Genomic DNA, 12,246 nt, shown 5'->3' with positions numbered 1-12,246 from the left:
TTTTTGGTAAAGCAATACAATGTACCTCAGTTTTCCACTGAGTGGGGTGCAATTTCCTCACTTTCTAAGCTTATGGTTACTCAGCTAGTTTCCATTCAATTAATTGTTCTCTGTGAGTGTTTGCTTTCAAACACTGTAGCTTTTAGATAGAGCCAAATTCTGTGAACCTGGGGAGGCATGATACACCAGTTATCCCTTCTGGCACTTAGTGCCATTTTTGTTACCATCATCTCAGTGGGGTTTTGATCACTTCTGCTTTTGCCTTCTCTCAAAAACACCTTTCTATTTTTGGGAAAAAATAGCTCTCACTGTTTCACTCATAATTACCAAAACCAAGCCTTACATGTGCTGCACAGTTTTGGGAATGGACACTTATCATGAAGAGATAATTAATTAAAGTGGGTTATATTCAATCATGATTAAAGCATTCTCTGCGCATGTATGTAGGCCAGCTGATTTTTTTAACTGTAGTTCTACCCACTGATGTTCCATTTGTGGCTTTTGAACTGTGAATTGTGTCTGTCCTACCCCCTGTCCTTGTTCAGCCAGGGTTACCACTTGCAAACCAGAGATATGCGACCCCACCCAAGTGTCACGCTGGATCCTGCCACCACCTTTCATCCCCCTCCCTTTCGGTCTCGCAACCAGAGCTACATGCGTGCCGTCAGCACCCTCAGTCAGGCTAGCTGCGTCAGCCAGGTGAGTCTCATGCATAAACAAGCATCGCGCAGAAGCAGCACTTGAAGACACAGATGAGAGCTTTTCTTATGATTCTTATAAAGATGTTTTGTGTAGTGCTGTAGGGATATTAAACTATGGAGGTCCACAGCTGATTGTTAGATCATGGGCATAACCCTCTTCTCATTTCTCAGTTGGTAAATCCCCAGTTACTCTCCACACGACCAGGTCCCTTCCACCTGGCCTAAAATTCTAATTTCAAACCAAGTTTAGCTAAATATCATGTGTAGGACAGCTTTATAATCTGTCAGTTGTTTTGGCATAGCCTACAATATTTGTGACTTGTGTATTCACTTTTAATTCAATCCAAAATGTAGAACAACATTAAAGCCTTTTTATACATCACAGGTGTCAAAAAGGCTTCCGTAAACATACCTGCAGAACCACAAGCAGAATAAAAGGAGAAGAACAGAGACAAGATGCCAAAAAATTGAGAAATGAGAAGAGCTCATGTCAATAAGAGTAGTTTAGTGTTTTTTTGGACACATACACCTAAGACAGTTAGTTAAAAAAAAATCAGCCTAACATTTACAGTTTGTTTTCACAGTATTTTATGCAAAAAAAAGGAGAGTCAAATCATACATAAAAAGTGAGTTTTACATCAGTTTACCCAGTGAACAGGTCATACAAATTAGGACAGAATACACAATTTATCCCCCATTTTCTTTTTTTTTTTTGTGATAACATGTCAGCTAAAAAGCTGAACGACACCACCAGAAGCAACAGTTTCTTTTGGCTAAAAGATTGGATTTTTTACTCATTTATTTTATTTTTTTCCTCAAGCAATGCACCAAACTAGAGACTAGGCCTGTAAACACAACGGTTTAATCTCTAACCCCAGCTTTACACACCAACCTTTCAGGTATGTCCTTCTTTAATACCCTGCTATGAATCTACACAGTTGGATCAATTGTGCGAGTCTGTTTTGGACCTCCATGGTGGCACAAGACGGGGTTATTGCACTAAGAAGATCTTTGACAGAGCCGCCAACAAAGCTTCTTTATGGAGAAGGAGTAACAGGAAGACAGATTTTGGTCAAAAGATGGGTTGTACAATCGGCGTTAATTTCCAGTTTTAAAAAAAAGTCTTAAATGACAGTGAAATCTTGTCTGCTTTGTAATAGAATTTTGTGAGCCCAATGCTGAAGTAAAAAGATGAGATTATGTTCATCGGATGTTAATCTGCTATACAGACTGTTGTTTTAAGAGGAACTACATTAAATAACTGTCAAATATATACAAGTGTACTTAAGTCAAATATTACCAGAACTATAAAACTTCCGCAGTGACTTGGATCTGTGAAAAGGACAAGATGAGACATGTCAGGACTAAAGGTTAGATAGTTTATTTTCATAGTGAAATGACTTTGTTGCATGATCTTGACATCAACAAATGAATTATTCTTATGTCAGCTAGAGTTGTTCAGTATTTTTCTAAGAGACTTGCTAGAAATCAAAGTACAAGATAAGAAATTGACCTCTGTAATGTGTTCTTCCATCTAGTAGCATTCAGCATATAGTATGGTAGATCTTTGTTTTTGAATATTTGGTAAATTGAATGCTGTAAAACAAAAACTGTATATTTTTCTGATTGTTTGTTGTTGTCACCTGCATTTTCTTCATTTGATCTGACATTCATTCAGTTTAAGGTCGAATTTGACAGTGCCCTTTCCTTATGCTAACACTCCTTCATATTTGCTGTACAAAGGGGAAGAATCAAAGTGAGAAAGAGAAAGGAAGAGGAAAAATTAAGGACTGCTATTCCTGTTTTTGTCTCTCAGGTGAGTGAGACTGAGATCAATGGCCAGTTTGAGTCAGTTTGCGAGTCCGTTTTTAGTGAAGTAGAATCCCAGGCCATGGAGGCCTTGGACCTGCCTGGTTCGTTCCGAACTCGAAGCCACAGTTACCTCCGTGCAATTCAGGCTGGTTATTCCCAAGATGACGACTGCTTGCCTTCAATGACATCCTCCACTGTCACTTCAACTCTCAGATCCACAACAGGTAAAACAACGCCCCCCCCCCAAATGAGAGAGGGCTTAGTCTACATATCCTCATACATCGAATACATGCGCACAACCCTGACATACCTACATATGTACAGTGGGGAACCCTTGAAATTCAGAGGCACCAGGTTGAATGATTACAGTTATTTTCTTTGGAAGCTGCGGTGTTCGCGTGTCTGCATATTCCCAAAGGTTTAGATGGATTTGCTTGTTTGTCACTTTGCATGATACATGCATTAACCAAGCCTCTGGTTGGTTACTTGTGGAGTTGCTTGTAAAAGAGGACATGGGTAGGAGGGTTAGGGTTAAGCAAGACACAACCACAGCACATATTATCACAACACAGCACAGCCACATTACAAGGCATGCCTAAGAGGTTGAGTCTCTTCCCTAAGCATGTTAAAGTGTGGTGTTATATATGTGTTACAAAGCGTGTGAGTTACTTAGGGAGGGATGGCATCTGAAACTGGCCTGAGGTAGGGGAGCGGTAGTTTGTTGACATGTCTGTACCAAGAAGATATTCTGGACAAGCCTTCCACTTGTCCTACCCTTGCTTTATTGTACCAACACATTGGCACAGACTTGATAACTGACATTGTAATTGTCCTCATAAAACAAACAAAAAATCTAATTTGTTACCATTTTAAGGTAAGTCAACAAGCCCTAAAGACTAGAATACATGTCCACATGTATACACACACACACACACACACACACATGCTGGTTGCACAAAGGGACTGCCTGCTGATTGTTAATTAAATGAAAAATATACACCCATCAGTTTATCACAGTATTGTTGTACTGTGTTGCATGAAACTCAAATTTGTGAGCAGCTGTATTATCCAGAATATCTAACTGATCTTAATGTGAGTGCCACTGAAGGTATCCCTTAAGACTCTTAAGTGTTGTCTCAATGAGAAGTCAGTACCAATTACTTCCCTCACAATCACTTACCCTAAAGATACTGTGTTTTTAAAAGTGTTTTTCCAAAATCTAGATTCTTGCATATTTACTTTTATTCAGTATACGCTGCTCATTTAACACAGAAGATCTAAAGGTTTGCTGTGACACAGTGTTAGCGATACAGTATAACCACAAATTTAGCCTTTCAGGTTCTTTGTGCAAGCAGAGCTTTTGCAGCAGTTTCCTCACTAAGTGTATTTGATGTTTGCCTGCAAGAGTAAAGCTATGAACCCTATTGAAATATTTTTCTCTAATAACATGCATTTTTTTTTTTATTACAACTGGGATTTTTATTGTTTTTGTACACTTTTCTGTCACTTTGATATTGGAGACATTTACTCTTCAACTTATTTTGTTAAGATTTGTTTTTCTTGTTGAATCTGGAGTTTTTTGTTGTTTTTGTTTTTTTTTGGAATCCTCTCATCTTCAGTTGGGTTTCCATTTACAATTTCTTCATGACAGAACTACAGAGGATAAAGGAGTGTCCTCCAATCCCACCGTCTTATTTGCTGAACTCATCATTTAGCCATCGGCTCCAAATCTGTCACCTCAATATGGGCTAAAATGAGCATTTGACTGTACATTGTGTTGTGAAGATTAAAGTGATTAATCACTGATAATATGTGGAATAAGGTAATAGCAACCAGGAAAAAGAGCTATTTGGATGGTGATTAGTCATATAAAATATCGTCACCTCTTACTCAAGACATATTGTAATACATGTCCATTGGTGTACTTCTTACTGTTCTCAAAGAATAGTAACCTTTAAATAAGATGCAATAACTCAACCAGGCTATCTTAGACAATCACCAATTCTTGGAATTATTTATAATCAAACTTTAAGCAGCTTATGAACCAAACCCAAAGGTTAGTAGGCCCTTGAGTGGGGAAGGGTTCCCATGATGCTCCATAGGGCAGACGAGCAGCAAACCCCTCTCCAATTGACCATTCATCTCTTGAAGGATAACCAGGGGGAAAGAACAACTGGAGGCATCAGTGATGATTGTTGCAGGTATTTTAATGTTGACACGCATACATATATCTATGTATATGTGTGTTTTTGCACTGCCTTCTCAGTAAAAATAATAGATACATAGAGTTTATATGTAGGTGGTAGAGGTCCTTCGTTATTCTATCCTAAGCAGTGAACACGGTTCCAAACAACTCATAAAACCTCAGACATTTTGACTGATTTTTTTCCCTCAAACTCTGATAACCCTGAATATTGATTACAGTGATGAATGTGATGCTGGCTTTTTGTGAGTTGTTTGCCATGTCTCTAGTTTAAGTGTTCTTAGACCATATTTTAAGTGTAAATGTATGAGCGATGTACTTCAAAAAACGTTTTAAAATGTTTTCATGTCGCAACCATAAAATAGCACTGAATGTTATTGCATTTCCACTGTCTCCAATCATTTGTCAGAGCAGCATCTGCCTGCTATACATGTGTGGACTTTATTTTTTCTCTCCATGAAAATTTGACTTCTTTTAAAAGGCCAAATGTGGCAAAGTCTAACCCTTGGCATTGAGTTTGTCAGCTGTCTTTGACTGTGGGATTGCAGCCTCTCTCTGTTGCAACTCTAAAGGGGCAGACGTTATCTCTCCCCTTGCTGAGTTAATATAGTACTCCACATGGTCTTATCAGCCACCTTGGACCTGATATGTTCAATAGGGTTCATATCTGCTTCTTGACCCAGTGGGTTGTGATTCCCCCGTTCCCTTTACATCTTTTCTTTTGCACAAAATGGCACAAATTTCAAGTCACTGAGAAACTTTTAAGATGTTTTTTGAAAAGCGTTCTCAAAAAATGGATTTCTGATTTGAAAATGATTGATGTATTTCATGTTTAATTCCACCTTTTGTTGTGCTGTGCAGTGAAAAGATGGAAAGAAGCCTTGAGATGACTGAGAAGGCAGTGTAAAAACATTGTGAAAAGCCTACAGTATGTGAGTTTACTTAGCGTCATTATAGTAAAGAGACATAAGATCCTCCTTTTTTTTAGGTGTTTTCTGCATTGAATATAAATTACTCGCTGAGTTGACCCTCAATGAAAGCCATACAAAAGAGGGTTCAAGTTTTTCAAAAAGATTTTTGTGATGACTAGCAAATTCTAAAATGTTTTGAATTCCACCATCCTTACTTTGCACAACTCTAGTGTAGAAACACTCACATTTGAAAAATAAAAAGACTGACATGTGTTCATCATGTATTATACAGTTGGTTCCATTTTTAAAAGCAGGGGATCTGTTATGTCTCTTCCACTCACATACTGTATCTTTTCCATAGATATGTGTCTATTTATGAGTTCAGAATCACACACACTCCAGCTGTTCCTTTCACCATGATTGTCCTTCTGTTTGCATACTCACATTTTTCTTCCAGAGGGATATGATGTTGTGGATGGGACATCTTTGCTTAATGAAGACATGATAGAGGATGATGATGGTGCTAGCTCCTCTGCCTATGTGGAGCTTGAGAGGCTGGAAAGAGAGACTGCTGCTGCACGCAGCCAGCACAGTACTAGCTCTACGGTAACAGCAATCTCTGTCCCGCCGTCATCCCCGCCTTCTTACAGGATCCCTACTGCCTCACCCATTGCCACCTCTGAGCCACCGGTCCCTCAGGCCATTCAGGCCTTTAAGGAGTCTGCTAACATGGTTGCCGCCTTCAACTTGCAGTGGAAGGATGAAATCTCTGCAATGCGTTACGAGCTAGCAGAGCTGCGAAGAGATGTCTGTGGGGAATTAAAAACTTTCAACAGCAACTTCTTCAACTTTACTCAGTGTTACAACATGTGGACTTTGTGTCGGGAGCCTTGCAGTGACAGCACAACACAAACAGATGACAGAGTGTCCATCGGAATTCAAGCAGGCTCAAGCTGGTCAGTTCGACATAATACAGTGGACAAGTCAGTTATGTGCCAGCCAGAGCCGGCACCCTTCAGCATCATGGATTTAATGGACCCACCTCGAATTGAAATCATTGAAGGAACTCCGGAGAGCACGCCAGAGGGGTCAGGCAGCCCTGCTAGCCCACTACCAATAGAGGACTTCCCATGGGAGATCAACAAAAAGCAAAAGGCTTACAAGCAACCAGATTCAAGCGGCCACACAGGTGGTCATAGAAGCGCCAGTCTGGAACTGTGGAGCAGGAAGTACACCAGTGGGCCCATGTCATACTTGTCTATGTCATTCTAATCATTCACATTTTCTGCATATGGTAAGGTGAGGTAGGGATGCCAGGGTAGAAACCTGACATTAGTCAAGAAAAGCTGGGCAGTGCTGTTGTTGTATGTCCCTTTACTCTATGCAGACACAGAGTCTGTCACCTCTAGAACAGGTTACAGTATTGTTCAAGTCATTTTTAACAAATGTCTTGCTTAGCCATGGAATAAAAGAGGAAGATTTAGTCTTAAACCAGAATAAGGTGACAATAGAATGTGAGACGGAAAGTGGCTGATATTTCAGATCACCAAGTGCCAACAAGTGCAGCATCATCTACCCTCCACTGTCTTAAATACCTAACCTTAAGAGAAAAATAAATCAATTGAAGTACGCATGATTGGAAATCTGAGGGATATTTAACAATACAACTCAATAATCAGCCATTGTGCAGTGAGGCATGTGTCAGCCTGTTTCTGCACATTAATCATGTTCATTCCAGTTTCTTATCATGTAGAAACAGACAAAGCACCTATGTATACTGAAAAAATACTGTGAATAACTTTATAAACCCTAGTTTTGTAATGAATGCATAAAGATTAATACATTATTTAAGAATATATTGATATATTATTTACACCTTAGTTATCCTAATCAAAGCATTCCTTTGCCATAGCCTTCATCCGTTTTGTAGCCAGCTCCGGATAAAAATGGGCATTTTTGAAAATTTTCAATTAACGAAAGTGTTCTGAGTGGTAAAATTATAAACCACCGCTATAATACATACTGTGATCCTAAGGATTCTTGATAACAGCCTATCATAACCCCAGTAAAATTGTAAAAGTCTAATCCTCTGAAAAACTCAGTAGAGTTTGCACTGTGTCATGGCTCGAAGGACTTAGTCCCTGAACAAAATTGTTTACAATTAATTATTTTAGCTGACTACAAAGTATAGTATGAGGAGAGAAAAGCAGTAAGGAAGATTCACAGTGTTCATGAAGTATGAATGTATTGGCTTCAGTTCATTCCTGCACAAACTCCTTCATATTCAAACAATGTATATGTACTATATAAATGTACCATTTTGTATATAGAGAAACTTATATTCAGAACTTCTACTGTTCGCAATTACAAAAAAATACTGTGTTCTGATAGCGCTGAGAGGGATTTTAGTTGTGATTGTGGTTCTGAACCAGACAAGTCTTCATGGTTGATTTCAGTTTATTTCATCATGTTCATAATCCAGCTGTTTTTGCTCCTCACGAAAAAGATGATTGTTCAAAGTAGGATTTTGTCTGTTTTTTGTGCAGTGGTGACTGAAGGTCTTTAAATGTTTGACAGTGTATTATCAATCATTCTATTTTGGAGCAGAGTTTTTAACACGTACTGAATTTTTTCTATTGTTATGTATTTCTAATTGCTACGTTTTTTTGGTAATGGAGGCTAGGGCAGTTCATCACCTCTGAAATAAAACAAAAAACATTGGTCCCCATTAGTAGACAATCAGAGCCGCTGAGGGCCTCTACCTCTTAGATATGTCCCCAGAGGTGCAGTATAGTACTGCTGAATGTACTAACACCGCCTCACTAGTGATGGCTTAGCTGAGCTCCTGTCAAACCTTAATAGGTAGGAGTCTTCAATCATCTGCTACATTTGGCCAATTAACCATTTTGTTTCTTACTAATAAAATAATAGTTGGTCATTAGCCACTGCCATTCCCTTTTACTATCATCCCTTTCACTGTCCCATTGTACCAACATGAAGTACCAAAGTTAATACTGAGGCACATGGAACTGAGGCCAATGACAAACATCCCAAGTTTGACGCACTTATTTTTGGATGTTTGCTGCTTGCAGCACAGGACCATGGAAAGCTTGTATGTATCAGACCCCTGATTAAAATGTGAACCATTCAAAACTTAATAAAGGAGAGGCGTCACCTCCCACTTTAAAAAGTAGGTGGATCTTCCTCCCCCTTGCAGAGAAAGGGGCTTTTTGAAAAGATGATATTTGCGCAAGGTTGCATTCAAATTGAAGCCAGAAAAAAATTTGAGTTCTTGCAGTTGCTCCACCCATCATACCTGTTGCAGTAACTCATTAAACCTGGCGTTAAAAGCCTAGCAAAGTGATTACCTTGCCTTGATGATCATGTGCTCCAGAGGAACAGTTTATTAATGTATGTTTTGCTGAGAATTTTTGGAAACTTCTTAACTTTTATGTTCTATGTGGTTTTGGTACAAAGAAAAATAAACTCAAGTGAACTGGCAACGCAGTCTTGCATTAGAACGTGAATTAGCTACAACGGTCCACGGCATAGTAGCAGTTTCACAATAATCAACCAAAAATGATAAAGTTACTATACTTTCTGCGCTCCAAATTGGTGATATGCTTACACTGACTTTTCAAAAATCATGAAATAACTGTTTTGCTTGAAGCTTTCCTGCATGCTCAGTAATTGTAAAACTAATTTTTTTACAGTGACGTAGCAGTCACCAGCAGTCAGCCAAGAGAATAAAGAATGGGTGCCACCTTACCCAATATTTTCCAGCTACTTTTTAAACTTTTCATCTTCAAGGGGTAAGCATAGAAAATAAAGAATGGATAGGCGTAAATATTCATGAATACATGATTACAGATTTGCATTATGAATGCTTCTGTATAAAAAAGAACAACAGGCGATTAAAAATGTTACCATCTTGAATATTCTGGGCTGTTATTGTGACACTACTACGGTTTGTAAAGATTTTAAAAAAAGCACCTGTTACATGTTTTCTTGTGAGACTGGACTGTTGTCAAACTCCACTACTTGCAATACATGATACAATTTTTTAGAAGCTTCTAAAACTATTGTTGTTATAGACAAAAGAATTCTGAAGTTTTCCATAACAGACCAGCCAAATGCTCGATTATCATAGATAAATCATAAAAGAAGGCTTATGACTGTGACAACATTTAGCCTTTATCTATCTAAGGGGTGTATTCATATCCTTGCTTTGATTGATTAAACAGGGGATTTCACTACCATTTGTAATTGCAATTTTTCCCATTGTTTGGGGAATGAAAACAAATTTAAAGGTGCTGTAGACTAGCCAGTCATGATGTCTCCAATCTACATCCATTCATTCTATGCAAGTCTTTTGTTTCTTGATGTATGTCATCTTAATGTGCAATGTTGTGCAGATATTTGACATTTACGTTAAGCCTTCGAGCAAGTCATCAATGACTGAAATGGAATGAAATTATAAAAAAATATTGGTGGCTCTTTTATAACAAAAATATATATTATTTATCTTATTTCATTTTCATGTGTTTATTCTTTTTTTTCTGCTTTTTTTTGCATGAACCCCCTGGCAACACCAAGTTTTATTTAAGTGTTTCTGGCAAAATAGTTGCTTACTTAAAATTTCTCCCATTATAGCTTATATGTATCCTAGAATCTATGGGTTTATTGGTGGGATTCCTGCCATGTAGTAGCTTCCGCATGATTTTTGATATCATGTATTAAACTAGTGAACAATCATATGTGCATTATTGACAGTTAACCTAAATTTAGGGGAAAATGCTGTGATAATATGATTGGAAATGCTGTATAAATGCTTAACATTGTTCTAAATTCTTAAAAAAAAAACTGAGGTGAAAACTGGTGATTGGTTAATGCCAGTTAACTTGCCCATACTATAAATAGGTTTTATTCAGTGTGTCAGTATCATTTCATTATTCAGCCCAAAGAAGTTACCCTTCCCTTAAAGCAAGTTCAAATGTAGCAAAATACAGCTCTATACAGATCTTAATGTTATTTTGAAATTATATACTGTTTATGAGAGACACATTTAACAAAGACTGAAGAAAAAATAGATAAAGGGTATTTACTATTATTTTTAACCATACAACCATATTTTGTGTAACGAAATATATAATTATTTGTAAAAAAAAAAAGAATCTGAACTGTCTACAGTATCCAATATGTTACAATATGTAATTAACCCATTTTTGTTCACATTTTGTTGTAATCCGGAGATTTGATGCAACAACTGTGCAAACTCTGTGAAGTCCACTTATTAGGACGAAGGTTTTTGGATGGAATCTGAGCTCATCTAAACCTGTAATTCTGCTTGAATATAAACCTTTTTCTAACCCTGTGTTCTCCTCCCTCATTTAATCAAGGTGTCTTGGGTGAAACATGCTTCTCTGTTCATGTTGAAATTTTCAGGGATCTCAGACTGCATTGTTTAGTGAATCAGATCTTGTCAACCTTATAAAACAAACTTTTGAAAATTATTGTTTAGCCTGCATTTTGTTAGCCTATTAGAGATTGTTAATTTTGTTAATTGAATGAAAAAAAATGCGTGATACTTTGGTTTTCCTTTCTTTAGCGCTTATTGTGGTGTTTCTTGTTATTTTTTATTGTCCATATGTATTTTTTCATAAACTGATATAAAAACAATGTTTCAAATGTTTATGATGTTTATATTGATGGTAATCCAAATGGCAAAATGGGGGTCATAGCTTTACGATGCATTCAACGATAAAGCTCACTTACAGTGATTTGTAAGTAGTATTTTCATGTCCATATTCTAGACATTTCAACACACATTTACACAATATAGGCCAGGCAGAGTGTCTTTTAAGTTAACCCTTTTAATATGCCTTATATTTCTACTAAGCTATCACCTTTTTGTTTTTGTTGGTTTGTTTGTTTTCTTTTTCATTTTTTTAGGCGCCCGTAGCTTAGCTGGGGGGCGTAGACAGTACGGTAGGTCTGGTAGGGATCTGCTTTATTATCTTCTTTTCTGTATGTTGTTACCTCAGCTTTTCATCCATTTTGTCTGACTCACTGACATTTTTCACCCTATAAGAATAAGATATATCATAAATTGAATATGTCGTCATGCATAGTTTTTATGATACATTTAAATGTTTTCATCTGTTTCCACATTGATTCCAGTGGAATTTTCAATATTCTGTAGTTCGGAATAATGGGCTCAACAAACCAAAAGAACAAAACTGACTAAACAAGTCTACTTGTAGGCCTAATGGTAGCTCTCTGGCACTTTTTGTGCTTTTGTATTTCCTTTATTTGAACAAAAGAGTTAATGCTCCATTTAAAATCTCTTCTGCACAAGTGGAACATAAATTAACTGAAACATGCATGACGTATTTTCCAGGGTCCATAAACTGATTCGTTTGGTTTGTTTTTAATTATGTTCTAACCTTGTTTTGATATTACAGTATTAGTGAGTCATCCTCTTGCTTTAACCATTGTATACATTTTCTTTTGGTAAACAGAGGGAAATAAAATCAGCACAAAGTAGTGTGTCTTTTTTTTTAAATCTCCTGGCATGCTACAAGGCAGGTTATGACCAACAACTTTGTGCTACAAACCA

At 37.4% G+C, this 12,246-nt stretch overlaps 1 protein-coding gene across 1 annotated transcript in view; it reads left to right on the top strand.

The window, feature by feature from the left end:
• Positions 1–11,553, top strand: part of dlgap2b (discs, large (Drosophila) homolog-associated protein 2b) — a 79,858-nt gene extending 68,305 nt beyond the window's left edge. Inside the window, exons 4-6 of the mRNA XM_075458474.1 lie at positions 546–699; positions 2,518–2,737; positions 6,085–11,553. Of these exons, the coding sequence (XP_075314589.1) occupies positions 546–699; positions 2,518–2,737; positions 6,085–6,899 (1,189 nt within the window). The 3' untranslated portion in view covers positions 6,900–11,553. The remainder of the gene's footprint in view (positions 1–545; positions 700–2,517; positions 2,738–6,084) is intronic.
• Positions 11,554–12,246: the final 693 nt, after the last annotated feature.

Source organism: Odontesthes bonariensis, chromosome 24 (genome assembly GCF_027942865.1).
Source record: "Odontesthes bonariensis isolate fOdoBon6 chromosome 24, fOdoBon6.hap1, whole genome shotgun sequence".
NCBI classification, from domain to species: domain Eukaryota; kingdom Metazoa; phylum Chordata; class Actinopteri; order Atheriniformes; family Atherinopsidae; genus Odontesthes; species Odontesthes bonariensis.
This window is presented reverse-complemented; position numbering and strand designations above follow the sequence as displayed.